We start from the raw sequence: 14,671 nt of genomic DNA on the forward strand, positions 1-14,671 counted from the left end.
TCGAACCCCCTCTGCCAAGCTATCGCAGCTGGTCACCATATAATACTGAATTCACGCAGCTGGGATTTTTGAACTTGAACTTGACAGAGCAAAAGGTATAATCCCTTTTCTGATTTCAGGTCGGAGAAATCACCTCTAATGACTCCTTCGCTGAGATTATCCTGAAGTTTGATGAGAACTCTGCCTTGAAAATGTACGCCTCTCTACGCGACGATGGCCCGCTGTGAGTCCTATTCATCATTTTCTTACAGACAGGGCAAACGAAAGCGCTAATATTTGGGTGAGTTCTAATGCGATAACGTTGCAGTTCACGTGAGGAGCAAAATCCGCCGACCGGTGTCCCGAAATTCACTTAGTTGAGAGAGGTTGAGACATCGCCACAGCATGCCCAACGCGGTAGGTTCAACCTGGCCACCGAATTCTGAGCAACCTGCCGCCGTGGAAGATGGCAGTTTAATTAACAATCGGTCGAGAGAGGTCAGGTAGCCCTGTGACGTGAGTTAATTTTTCGATGAGCAACCCTGGGCTCTCCGGTGCCACGAATGAAATCCGCTGATTGGTCGAGCGATGCACGGCATCACAATGTCATTTGATTCCACAGGAGGTATGACTCTAAAGAGTGACGTGACCTCAAAGGAACTGAAACTAAAATCAGAAAAAAAAAGTTCGACATGCTAATGTCGGTCGGCACCGTCACAGCATAGCGGATACCTGCTACTGCAGAAGAACTGAGGATTGGGCGAGGTTTAGGCCTTTGCGCGTCTGTGTGTAAGCTTATAAAATGACTTTACTTTGGAATAAAATTCAGTTGTAAGTACAGCGTCTTCAGTTTGCTTCGTCTTGTCCTCTGTCTGTGTTTGTAAGCGCTGGTTTTTAATACGATGAATAATAAGCTGCTATACTGTCACTAGTTGCCCGAATATGACGGTTTATGAACCGAAAATTGCAACAAAATTGTCGAGAACACTCTTAGAAGTTGCAACAGAAGCTGCGACAAGTGTGAAATATGATGCTATCGTATTCCACTCCTAAGGTGACTTAGCTGCCCCCATAGTTTGTAATAAAACACCTGTAGCTTTGCGCTCGGGCCAACAATGACGGAGATGACATACGTCTACACTCTGGGCCAAAAATGAGTGAAAAGGTTAATTCATGTTGAAACTAGCCGCGGCTGATCTTCGCAGCTAATCTCTCAAAGAATAATGACCGTTCTTTGAGAGGTTAATGGTCGTGGAAATTTTGTTGGTCCCCAAAAGACTAACACCGGTAAAAATTACAATTGTTTCTGGCTTAGACTGCAGATGGTTATTTGTTGGCATGCTTTCTTTACCGCGCGTTTTGCATTTCTGCTCCTCGCTACGCAGGTGAAATTTTAGGACATGAGGTTCAGGCTCTTGATAGCTACCGGTTGGATTAGTGTCACAAATGTTCTGCCAGCAACTGCTCCACCCCACCGACACTTCGACGTTAACTGAAATAGACAATTCTGGGCACGTATCTGTGACCTGGCAGACCTTCGTCGGCAAGCGCACAATCCCCACAGTAGTCATGAACTGCTGCTGTAGCCATCTGCAGTCCAGGTCACTGTCTCGAAGAAATTTTAGAAGAAGGCGGGATGCCTCCTTTCTGTATGAGTGGAGTCCGCGCAAATAAACAAGGACTTGAAATAAAGCCTGCTGCCTTGCGTACGTGAAAATTTCCTTGGTAGCTTCTAGAATCTTGGAAATGTTTTGCAGTTTCCTCATCTGGAATAAGTACCGAAGTACAGTGCCTGCATACCACAGCAGTAGCGCAGTCCCGCAGATATTCAAGTAATAGAGAAATGGAAACTGCGAAATAACAGTTCATAAGGGCCAAGTTGTGTATTTGAAGTCGCTCTCGAATTCAGACGTTGAGAGCCCGCATGTCCGCTATGTCTAATAATTAGGTCGCAGAGATCCGTACACTTCGTAAATAACAGCGCGTAATGTTTTTTTTTTGCTGCTGGGGAGTCGGCGTTTCGTGTTTCACATTAACTGATCCGTTAGCAATCAACAAAAAACTCTTGATTGTGCGTCTATAATAATGCGTCGTCTTTCAGATGGTTACCACAAGGTGGTCCAGAAGTCAACGCCTTCAACCTGATTGCGTTTAACGAAATTGGTAAGGGTGAATACGTCGTATTCTGATTCCGCTCGGTAAAATTTGCAAGTACCATCAGGGTGTGCATTCTGCCCGAAGGGCACGATAAGAACGTTTTTGGGAAAAGGCACGCCATGACGAGGTGAAGTTTGCTTACTTCATTGCAGAAAATAGAGTGGGCTACCTCAAGGTGGTTTCAGATGTTGAGAATGAGTAGAATGAGCACAAAGAAAGGAATGGAGAGACAGAAATGAACGACGCTGTATTGTCCACTGAACTGTTTGTTGGAAATCCGGTGCTTTTTATTTGTCGCGAATATCTCTTCCTTTGATCTTCCTGCGGTATCGCTAAAAAAAAACTTTTTCTTAAGAAACACTGCGGACAAGTCTGACAATTTTTTTTGGTTAGTAAAATGCGATAGTTCAGCCTTTCGCGGCTTTGTTGCCGGTTGTCCGGCAGCAAAAGATGTATTTTTTGCTAAGAGATTAGTATCAAAACTTAAAGAACTTTTTCCCGCCGCTCTGATTAAAGCTCTGGCTGCACAGTCTTCAAGATACAACCTCAAAGCGAAGAGACCGAATCGACGAGAGACGAGCACGTTTCAGAAAATATGAGCTAACGTGCAAGATAAGGCGAGTTAATTCTTATTCAAGGGCTAGGTTTACACGCTTGACCTGATAGGTAAATTACACTTCATCCGTTTCGCGCCTGGGAATTAGATTAGCGGCAAGTCAAAGCAGGAATAGTAACCCACGTTAACTACCCTCGCCATCCCGCTGTCGAGGGCGCGTCCCACCTAGACTGTATCGGCACGGCCGCTCAATGGAGGCGCACTTGGTGCGCTCTCCATTGAGCGGCCGTGGTATCGGGTTCACGCCGCAACGTATACAGACGTGAGCAGGTTTATGTCAGAGCCATTGAGCGGTCCTCTGCAGAGGAAACAAAAATAAATTTTACAACAGGTGCTGGTTTTCACGATCGGTGCTTGCGCTGAAGCGAACCTGCACAGAATGAAAGCAAAGAACGAGCACAGTGCCCTTTATCACAGGTCTTGCGCGCTACGGTCCGTTCCGCAGCACGCCGATCCGGCGCTCTAAACAAGTCTGCACACGAATGTATGTATGTACATACAAGGGCGTTGCTTGTTCGAATGAAGCGATCAGGATTAAGCTAGCTGAATTGAAATCTAAGCACACGACGGTCGAAAACGAAGCCATTGCAAACCATTTTAGTTTACAGCTTTATGCCAGGTTATGCAATGATTTCGCAAATCCTTGCTTGTCTATGACAATGTAGCAGCAAAAGGGGGTCGTCCTTGAATTTTTATTACTTCCTCGCCGTGTAGAAACTCAGCCCTGGCAGTCGTGGCATCGTTAACAACGACCAGAAGGCGGGCGACGGTCGTATGCGGTTGTGCTTGCACGGCGGACGTTTGCCAACACAGGTTGACGATATGTAATTTTTTATCAGTTCTGTGCTTCACACTGACTAATGACTAATGCAAAGTGCTTAGCGCAAAAAAGGCACTCACATTTAGTGAAAAAGCGTGAGACAATCGTGCAATGAAGGAAACTTGCCAATGCAACCAGGCTGATCACAGACGGCCTGCTCTTTACGGCTGACGTAGTGGCTCAACTGCGGCGCCGCCTATATTTCTTGAAAATCACAAATTGAATATATTTTTTTTTATCTTCAGACGCAAAGCTCGCTAGCAAAGCGTGAAACTTTGCTGCGATATTAGAGAGTTCAGCATAGCGTCATTTGCGGCCCCTACAGTGACCAGCTTACGTGGAGACAGAGCTGTGCCAGCCGCAGGTCCGTTGCAAGTTCGCTGGCACCTGGTCCCCGCTTGCTATCTGCGCATGCGCAGAAGACTTGCAAGCATGTGCGATTGCCTCCTCGGGATCTGGATCAAAGATCGCGCTTTGGCAGATCTCTTCATTAAAGATTCTGTTGTAATTTAAATGACGCAAAGCATAAGCTGAAACTTTCGGAATAAAGCCACTACAGCGCTGACGCCACAGTGTCATAGCGGCAGTCATGCGCGAAGGCTTTTACAGTTAGTAGCAGGTCCCCAGGGGCCAGCAGTTAGGTGTCTTTCTTACCCGCGTACTTAACAGTTACATTTCCTGCAGCGACATTTCGGTTTTTATTGACCTCGGTGCATCTGTGTTTTTCTTTTCAGTTATTTCGGCGGGTATACTAAGAGGGTTGTACTTCCAGCCTGGCTTGCCGTCGTAAGTTAAGCTGATTTTACTCTTATTAACAGTTATCAACGTACTATTCTCGAAGGACACCGCTAGTTTACGCACAATACTGAAGTGGAAATGCGGCGTGTATTCTAAGGTTCCTTTGTGTGGACTCTCACCAACAGGTTTATCAATTTGGGTGCGATTGGAATGGTGATGGGTCACGAAATCTCGCATGCCTACGACGACCAAGGTGAGAGAACATTTCGAAGAACGCGGCAGCTATAAACATATAAAGGGCGATTTTTGAGCGCAGCTTCTGCGGTACTGAACCGCAGGCGATTGCGCACATAACACGCTGTGCCGAACTGGGGCGGCTCCGGGTTTCCATTTGGGCGTCGCGTATAGCGCTCCGCCGCCGACGAGCGTCGCCTCAGGCGAACCGCCAGAGCGTTTAGAGCGCGTTACTTTGGCGCAATCTCTGGCGAGGGATGTACAGGCTACCTCAGCGATGACTTCATCAGCGAAAAGGCGCTACTCTGATGGTGTATATGATGCCGTATATCGCCGCCGAGCACCCTTCCTTCGTGCTGCCGCCGTCCCTACTCCTCCGCTTCCCTTCTCACGCTCTCTTCTTTATAACACGGCATGGGCTGTTAGTAATTATTAATGTTCCGTCCCCAGCTGCGTAAATTTAGATCGCTCTCAGATAGTATAAGCTCTGTGCCAGCACGCATCAGCAACTGCAGTCTTCGTACGCGTCTGCTGTCTCCAGCACTCTGTTCAGACCAGGAAACGCAAGGAAAGGTTCTTTTTGTTTACAGCGCAGCTGTTTATAGGTCATTCTCATTGTACCTACCGGCTTCGGCGTAGTTGCACAGCTGATCATGTAAGCAGTCTTGCCACCTGACGACCAGCGCTGTGATGTCACCTGAGAAAGCGCGTCACGTGACTGTGCCGCCCACGTGGTCCGCAACAGTATCTGCTTCGCTCTACAGCAACTCCAACGGAGCCCACCCATTAGCCCACGTGACCCCCACGGCCGCGACGTCACCGCGAGCATGCCTCGAAACGAAAACCAGGAGCAATCGCAAATTCACCGAACGCAAATTCACAAATCGCACAGCTGTAAATCGCAAAAGTAAACACTACCTGCGCTGGATAAACATGTTTATGTGAAGCATAATCACCCAAGCATTTTTTATTTATGACAAACTCAGGCCTTCTGGTACACTCAACGTAACTCCAGTAGTCCAAAGCATGGACTTATTGACTGTATATTAGGAAAATGGGAGTTGGACTGCAGGCTGGAGAATGGACGTTCGCAGGACGCGTATTGACGAAAAGAGATATGTGATAGTCTATACTGGTACCACAGATTGAATTCGAAGAGCCAGGAAATTTGCTGTACCATGAATCTCGAAACTTGCTCATCTAGCGTGGTCGAGACTGGAGCTGCACACGAGTAGTTTGATGTCAGTAGAAGGGGACCTTTGCATAAAGGCACATAGCATGACTCATGATGACGAAGTCACCAGTAGTGACATAATGATTGCAGGAAGAAGAAAATACTGCTAGTTGCCCATGTTGACGTTGTCGATAATGCTTCAGTTGTATTTCTGTCCCGTTCACAGCAATGCTTTTCATTTATGTTTGGGTTGAGTAACGCAGGACAACACATCTGTCGACCTTCAAGTGCGAGTGTTCATATTCCCTACAGGATTCGAATACGACGCCGTCGGACGTCTCGTTAACTGGTGGACCAACTACACACGAAAAGAGTACGAACGGAAGCGAGACTGCTTCAAAAAACAGTACGGGAGCATCGTCGACCCTGTCGTCAACATGTCGGCAAGTTTATGTTGTTTATTTCTGCTTTCTTTTTTTTTACAGAAAGCCTGCATCACCAGGAAGCTCTTCTGCAGTACCGCCTTAAAGTTGAATACATACCTGGTCACCCCGCTCATGCACCAAAATCTGTAAAAATGAAAGCTGTTATATCTTTTTACGAGCCCTTCAGTATAAGCAGTTCAAGAACAGTTCAAGTTTACCAGCCGAAACCCTCCGTTCGTCTTGAAGAAAGGAAAGACGCATAACTGCCTCACTTTAATATTTATTCATTATTCACAGCGCCTTGTAAGGCATTACAAAGGAAGGGGAGGTTAACAGATTCAACTTTTAACAATCTGTAGGTGCATTTCACCTGACGCATACATAAAGAACGAAAGGAAAAAAAGCATCAACAGGCTTGACACTAAAACGAACGCTTGCACTGCAGCAAATACGAAAAACAAAAGATACAGAAAAGAACGTTCAAATATACCAACGTGATATCTTGCAGAGCAAACACACAAGTAGATAAGTACGCGCTAGGTGAGAAATCCGTTAGTCACAGTGATCTACTTCGAGATCTACTCCACCTCACCGAGGAGGTGGTGTGGTGAACCCCACCCACTCGTCCCTCAAAGCACGATTGAGGCGTTCACCTGACCCTGTAGGCCACTTATGCGCCTTTCGTTGCCTCAAAACCAAGGGAGGGTTTAAGATGGCGAATAAGCCAACACTAAGAACTAGACTATTAGCTTCGTGGAAGCCGGCCCTAGGGTCTGTGAAGTGTACCGGGAACGCAATCGAACTGAAGAGCATAGGTGTAAGTAGGCTGAGTATGCATGTGAGGGTATAGATGATTAAACGGGCCTATGAGGAGCCCAACCGGGCAGTTGCTTTTGCAATGTCGATATAGTCTTACCACTCCAGACCTCTCGACCGCTGATGCCGGTCAGCTTTTTTCTTATTAATGCCGTAAGCTTATAATCTTGGATCCATTAATTTTTTATGCTATTTGCAGCTGAATGGAGTCGCCACACTCGGAGAGAACATCGCCGACAACGCTGGCATTCGTGCGGCGTATTACGTGAGTGAAAGAATTTTTAGCCTACATAATTTTTAATGCGACTATGCATGATGTAGAGTGCCGCAAAAAATTTTGACGTTTCGTTTTTTTTTTGAGCGTTCGATATTAATCTCACAAAAAACAACAAAACTCCTTCCATTCTAGCTTACTGAAGGCTTGCTACAACCAGAAGCAACTGCAGTCTGTCAATATCTCTGCCCTTTTTGTAATGTTGAGAAAACGGCGCGTACATAGGACGTACGAAGTTTTGTGTCTTACGTCCTGTGTCCGTGTTATTTCCCCAACATGATCACGCACCAACCACAAACTGCCGTGAAGTCTACCTGTAAGTCAGCGATTCTTGCCCTTATGCATAGCATGTCATTTTCGCCGTATGATCAGTATTGGTATTGCCGCTTAATCTAAAGTATGCAAAAGTGCGTCGGTGCCTACTTGCCGAAACACTAAAAATAAGAAATCAAAAAAGGCATATGGAATACATTTTAAAGAACTCATTCGTTCCAAATTATGTACGTTCTCTCCAGGTGGGTGATTTAGTTAAGAAATGGGACAAACAATTTCCAACTTAGCATTACTAGTGGTTTCTGTGGAAATGAAATGGCGCAGTAACTGTCTCACTTCTTGGTGCAGACCTGAACCACGCCGCGAGTGAGGAAGTTGGGAGCGAAAGAAGGAAGAGAGAAAGAGGTGCCGCAGTTGAGACCACCTTGAAATATTTAACGGGAACTAATATCGCAGCACGCACATGCCCCTTTTGCCTTTCGCCTCCATCAGAACGCGGCCGCCGCGGCCGGGCTCTAACTCGGACACTACGGTTAGTAGCCGAGCGCCCCAACCATTTAGCCGTCGCGGCGGGTAATAGTTCTTTTGTTGTTTTCGCTCGCAAGTCGTATTCCAATTCTCTACCCTCTCTTCTTTTTGTTGCTGGTGTGCAAGAATAACACGCTTGTTTGGTGCTTTTTTTTTCCCCCAACCAATACAAATGAGTCGTTTCAAACCTGCAGACGCACCAGTCGCTCGTGCCCGACTTTGAAGAAGTCACTCTTCCCGGCCTGGAGAACTTCAACCGCGATCAGCTTTTCTTCATATCTTTCGCACTGGTAAGAGCTTACTTTATCATTATGCTGAATATATATCTAACGAGCAATAAGGAATATTGCTAGGGTGGTTGGTTCACGCATAACGCAATAAAACACGAAACACGGGACAAGAGCGCAACAACAGGCCCCGATGCAGCGCCGATTGGCGCTCTGTCTGTCAGTTTTTTGTACCGTCCAGCGCGCTACGTTGATGTACTAGATAAGCAGCCCCTGCTAATTATAGGAGAAAATTTTCGCGTGAAAACAAAGCACTGTAACTTCAGAGTGAGATCTGTCTCTGTTTTCCTCGGAATAGGCAAGCAGCCACAGATGGTTACGCGCGCACGTCTGTCCCAACAGGGACATTCACTGAAGTACAATCTTAACTATTGATATTAAGGGAATGGTTGGCGTTAAAGTGCAGATGGTATTGTCGCATATGTGTCGCAACAGCTCCACCTTTGTCTCATAACGAAAAGGGAATTGTTTACTAGCAATGGCACAGAAGGCCGGCGTCCTTTATAGTTCCTTTGCTATTACGGGTCTCAGTGTTTCTCTTGAAAGAATGAGTAAATGAATGAATCAAAGATTGCTACACAAAATTGGAACTTGAGACAGAATGAATGAATGAATGAATGAATGAATGAGCTTGCAGCAGTGAGAGCAAAGAACTGTGTCCTTGTGCATTACTGGTCCCATTACGCTGAGGCTGAAGGTTATTTTCATCTCGAGTAGGTTGACCGCATTTCTAGTTTCGGCTTTATAACTCGGTACTTTTTTTTTTGCACGTTTTTTTCTCTCGCCACCTCGCCTATCTGGCGTCAGTCCGCCCTGCCTCTCTTCCACACAACCGGGCAGGCATTGCCCCACGGTGGTGGCTGCCGCCAGCCTGTACCGAAATGTGCTTAAAATTTTATGCGGTAGTATAAAACCCTCACTCGAACGAAAACGCGGCGCCCGTACGGCGTCCTCTAGAAAAATCCTGATTGGCTAGCGGGCAGTGATGTCATCAGTGACGTCACCACATTGGAGAAATCCTTTCGTCTGGAGGGGCGTCACGTCCCCAGACAGGAGAATCACACTGACTGCAGAGAAGTGACGTCACCAGGCCAGGTGCGTCAGTGTGAAACCTTCACCTGCCATAGCTGGCAGGTGGAGCTATGGAGGTGGCAGCTTTTTATTTATTTATTTATTTACAAGTACTGCGGTCTCAAGGAGATTAAGCAGGTGGGCATGTGTGCAACATTTTCATTTCATTAACATCAAGTGATAAGTTATTCTCTTGTGTTTGACATGTAGGGGGGGGGGGGGGGGGGGGAGAGCAGCAAAAAGTGAACAAAAATGAACAAGTTCTCATTTCAATTTTGCACTATAACGACCTTCGCATAATCAGAACAAAATGCTCTTGTATGCGCTACTGCGCAGAAAAAACACGTAAAAAACACAACTGAATGAAAAGACGGGAAAATGACACAGAAAGAACATTACGTTACAAAATACATAAGTAGCGCTTGGTCAAAATTGTCAGTGGAAAAAATTTCAGCCGGCAGATCGTTCCACTGACTAACTGTACGAGGAAAAAAGGAATTTCTAAATAAATTAATGCGTGCGTGGAAAGGCAGCAAATTGTGAGCGCGACGGTGTCTTGATGCGCGTGGCAGGTATAGTTGAATGTACGGTCGTCCGTTGAATTTCAGGGACTTATGATACATCGTGAAAAGAAATTTAAGTCGTCCTATAAATCATCGTGACTGTAAGGTAGGTATGCCAGATATGGCAGATATGGCAGATTGCACCACATGCCAGATATGGCAGGTGGTGCAAGGGAAGAGCTCGAGAAGAGCAACTTGGGTCCCACAAACCCCTCGAGTCAGTACAGGCAAAGACATCAACAGCTTCTAGGCTGCCGCATTGCCAATACCTATTGGAATTAAGCGTTCCGGTGTATTCTGCTTTCGTTTGGATTCAAGCCTGCTTCCAATAAGAATTTTCTTTCTGTTTTGCGGTCTCTCTTTTGCGGTCTCTTTCTGTTTTGCGGTCTCACTCAATTATTGGAATAGTTATCCCCTGCTTGAACAATTTCATGTTCCTCAGTGATCTACCGTTTCCAAATGAGACATCAATGACCACTACACAGGTGTGGTGCGAAAACTCACGGCCGGCACACACAGTGGAGAAGATCACGGGGCATGTCCATAGTCCCAACAAGTACAGGTCAGTATATGGCAGAGTAGGTAACGTTCAGACTGCCTTTTTGTCTATAAGCTTTCTTGCTATTTTCTCTTGAAGAAGGACGCAGTTACAAGCACCGGGTCAGATAACTGAAGTCCGATCAGAGTTATTGCGTTCGGATGTAACAAGGCTGTGTGTACTACATAATGCAGAGAATATGGGTCCCGCACTGAAGCGACTTTACCGGTGTCCCATGAGCTGTCTCCAAAGATTACAGGCAGGAATCATTGATCAATCGTGAAAGTACTTGAAAATCAAATATAAACTATATATAAATATATAACAGAACCTCAGAAATACATTCAATACTATTGATTATTTCGAACCCGGTGAACGGTTGTAAGAGTTTGTGTTGTGGTGCTTTTGTGTGGCACAGAGCCGCGCGAATAATTATTTGCATGTTGTTTGTTGTCAGATATGGGTAGGTCAAGTCAGTTCACCTTTCGTTAGCATCACAGAGATGTCAAAAGCGCCGCCAATAAGTCTATAGAAGGCTTGACGAAGGGCCTACCCCTCACTAAATAATGCCAGCACCAATGTGGTGTTTTGTCACGTAGACTAGCGGGCAGACCAACGGCTGCGGCAACCCCCTCGAGCAGACCAACGGCTGCTCGAGGGGGTAAGGTGGCCGTAACTGGCTCAGGACAGGGTTAATTGAAGAGGTATGGGAGGGAGGGGGCTTCTCATGACGGTGAAAACACTGGTTGTTAGTCGGGCATTGAAACACCAAAATTTTTGCTCACCTTCGATGTCATATCACTGTGTGTTGATGTCTGCGTAGACAGGGCTGTAGAAATTGCTCGCATTCCGGTATTAAACATTATGAGATATAGTGCTCTGCTCTAGGCATCCAAGTGAAAGTTGCTAGAAGGCATCATTATGCGTTGAGCAAACAAGGCGAATCAACGAAGGCGTTAATGAACGAAATTATAAGACAGAGACAACACAGCGCTAATGTAACAGGTAGTGCATGTCCTCAGACAAGGCACGCATTGGACATCGGCCTCCGGACGTGCGCTGTCTGGTTAGTGCTGTTTGTTGGCCCTCTGTCTAATAACACCTTCTTCAATAATTTCATATCATTTCTAACACGTAGCGCATTTTTCAACGTGCTTTTACAGGTCCCCGTTTCATGGTTTGTCTTATCGCAAGCGCTTTATCCTAATTAGGAGCCTTTTATTTTACACAGGTGCAAAGGTCATCCCTGAAGACGTGTGCTGTCTGTATCGTTAGCGCTATTTGTGGTCCCTTTATCATGGCTTCATCTTTTCACTCTGTAATACGATGGCCAACATGCGCAACCAACTGGTCAAAGAATCAGCTTTGTATAGGCAAATAGTTTGTTAGGATTTGAAATTTTGTGTCTTTATCCGCTTTATCTTTTGAAAAGAAAATATATCAGTATATCTTGTCAGTAGCCTACTGAAGCTTTAAAACGACGGTCATTATTTGGTTCAAAATCTCAAGCTATCTCAAATTTAATTTTCACGAAAAAGGAATGACTTTCATCTACGGTCGGTATGAAGCTGCGCCAGTGGCCAGTTGGTATTTGCAGTTGATCATAAATACACTGCCCCTTCAATAAAAAAAAACCAGGCCTAGCAGAACAACTGTTGTCGCATGTTGTAAAAAACTTGATGTCACCTTACATGTAAAGTTGAGGAAAATCCGTTTGTAAAGAAAAGGTGCTATTTTATTTTATTTCGCAGCACATTGAGGCTTATTTGCTGTAGCTAAGTCTTACTGCACAGTGAAGAATGGGTGTTAAAGATGCCGGCCAGCAGAGAGACTTGGTTTAAAAAAGGAGAGAGAAAGAAGTGCACGTGAAAACCCACGCGATATTTTTAGACGTCGAAGACGAAAATCCTGCGGGCATACTGTTTTACAATACACTTTTTGAGACAATACACCTTCTCTGTGGTCACAAAAGGGAATCGATCGCTCATTGCATATTAGGTAGCATAAAGTGTGACTTCTGGTCTTTACTAGAAATTACAGATCGGTACACTTTTAAGGGTTGCTATACAAGACACACTTGCAATCTACAGTAATTGCGCTAATGCCGTAAACAAAATGGCCTACGAGAATTATAAACAGGGTGGATGACTCGTGTAGCGAAGTTTTCTCGCCTACGCGTCTAGGTATGCCGCTGTCAAAATCGAGCATCCGCGATCACATGACCACCGCATGCACATAGCTCATGCCTAGCACCTCGCGTTATCTACGCCGTCACCAAGTGGGGCTCGGGGCAGCAGCGAAATACCGCCAAGTTCCTTTCAAGCGCCTGATAACAAAACATATTGAAAGAACTGGATGGAACGGCCGCCTGCCCGCCTACGCTATAGCAGCCGTAGAATTTACGCTAAAGCCTGCACCGGCAACGTGTCCCATCATTCGCCTTGCGCAAGCGCCAGGTATGCAGCCATGATGGGGCGTCGTGCTCGGAAAGTTGCACGTATGCGGAAGACCGGATGAAGAAATCAGTGGCGGGTCGAACAAATGAACGCTCTCGGAACGGTGCCTGCAAACGCGCTACACGACAGTATGGTCAAGTCCGTGCTAACACAATTCTAGCACCGTCATGTACACGTTGCGACTCTCCCAAAACATAACCACTATATTGACGCATTCATGTGAGGCAGCAGGATTCAAAGCAAGTGCAGCAGTTGCTAGCGCTAATTATCCGAATTACTGCCATTCAAGTATTAGATTTTTATGGCGACGAGTGTACAGAGACAAAGATAGTCTGAAGAAATTGAAGAAAGCTAATGCTACAGCTACCGTCTTCAAAATGTCAGTGTAGAGTGTGCCGAAGAATCTCATCCACTCCAACTTCTCCCTTTTTTTGCAATGGCATGAGCTTCTTATGTGAATCTGCGAGTTCCGACAAACATTTATTACAAGTCAGCACACGCTCTTAATGCATTCGTTTTGTTTTGTTACTTTTGGGGCATTTTTTGGAACTTTGCTTGGTCTCCCGAGAAGTCGACATTGTTGTCTCTTCGCTTATCGGAGTACACTGCTAAATCAGCGTCATTTCATTAAATGGAACTGCGCTTTCTATGCAAACGAGACACACAGGTACAACGCGTTGAAGCGAAATGACAGCCCAAAAATGAGGCCCAGGCAGTGCTGCCTAACTACTCAAACAGCAAAGAATGCCTGTAAAAGAAGTGACGCTGATCTACAGCTTTCATGATCATGGCCAGAAAAACATCGTCGTTAAGCTCGCACACGGTGTGTGAACATAGTGCTTCGGATCCATATTTTTAGAGTTTTTTTTACTGGTAATTCCTCTCCTTGAGTCAGGGTATCTTGCAGGTGTCAGAAGAATAAGGCGCTTTTATCTTACGTTATTCAGCCTTGTGGTCCTCTTAACGGTAGTACTATCTCTGACGTAGAGCTGGAACTGAGATCGATGGTTCTGGGTCATATTTTTTGTAACAGCTGAAGCGCCACGGCCATATAATAAGAGAAACAAAAGATTGAGAGTATTGTTTTATTCTTATCTTATGTCATCGTCCCATTTCTGCTGTCACGCAAAAAATGATCCGTAGTCCGTGACAGAATATGCCCTACCTTTTCTGCAATATATGTCCTGCTAGGAGTTACTTGGGACGGTGAGCAAAAAAATTATTTTTATTTTGCACAAGAATTAGCGTTACACTACTTCATACTATTTCTTTCGCTTCAGGCAGCACTTCCCTCGCGAAAACCTAGGTTCACAGTCTATTTTTTGGAGTAGTTTACTTCCTCAACGCAATCTCGTTCCTTTTACACAACGATGTCATGAACGACATAAGCGACTGCGTCGAGCGTACAAGAACAAACATGCGTGAAGACACTGCACCGAAAAATTCGCTGAAGGCAAAGAAACGGTCAAGTTTTCAAAGCAATGCACGGCATCAGGTTTTTCTTAGTGTCCTGCAAAGTTTCCTAATTGTGGCCATTTTTATACATTGGTGAAATAATCTTTTCTGTTTACCTGTTTCCAGAGTCAACATTCCCCTGAAGAATTTGGAGCAGTTCTCTGCTGCCTTCAGCTGCAAAAAAGGAAGTGGAATGCGTTTGCCACACGCTGAACGATGCCTCCTGTGGTAGCAGTTAGTGCCATAAGTCTTGTTTCCCCCTCTTAA

At 45.5% G+C, this 14,671-nt stretch overlaps 1 protein-coding gene across 1 annotated transcript in view; it reads left to right on the forward strand.

The window, feature by feature from the left end:
- LOC149365350 (neprilysin-1-like) overlaps positions 1 to 14,636 on the forward strand; it is a 39,234-nt gene extending 24,598 nt beyond the window's left edge. Inside the window, exons 12-20 of the mRNA XM_089581524.1 lie at positions 120 to 223; positions 2,081 to 2,142; positions 4,307 to 4,358; positions 4,496 to 4,563; positions 6,031 to 6,161; positions 7,159 to 7,224; positions 8,229 to 8,324; positions 10,441 to 10,517; positions 14,531 to 14,636. Of these exons, the coding sequence (XP_089437650.1) occupies positions 120 to 223; positions 2,081 to 2,142; positions 4,307 to 4,358; positions 4,496 to 4,563; positions 6,031 to 6,161; positions 7,159 to 7,224; positions 8,229 to 8,324; positions 10,441 to 10,517; positions 14,531 to 14,636 (762 nt within the window). The remainder of the gene's footprint in view (positions 1 to 119; positions 224 to 2,080; positions 2,143 to 4,306; positions 4,359 to 4,495; positions 4,564 to 6,030; positions 6,162 to 7,158; positions 7,225 to 8,228; positions 8,325 to 10,440; positions 10,518 to 14,530) is intronic.
- Positions 14,637 to 14,671: the final 35 nt, after the last annotated feature.

Source organism: Amblyomma mixtum, chromosome 1 (genome assembly GCF_055824585.1).
Source record: "Amblyomma mixtum isolate Tamu chromosome 1, ASM5582458v1, whole genome shotgun sequence".
Taxonomy (NCBI): Eukaryota; Metazoa; Arthropoda; class Arachnida; order Ixodida; family Ixodidae; genus Amblyomma; species Amblyomma mixtum.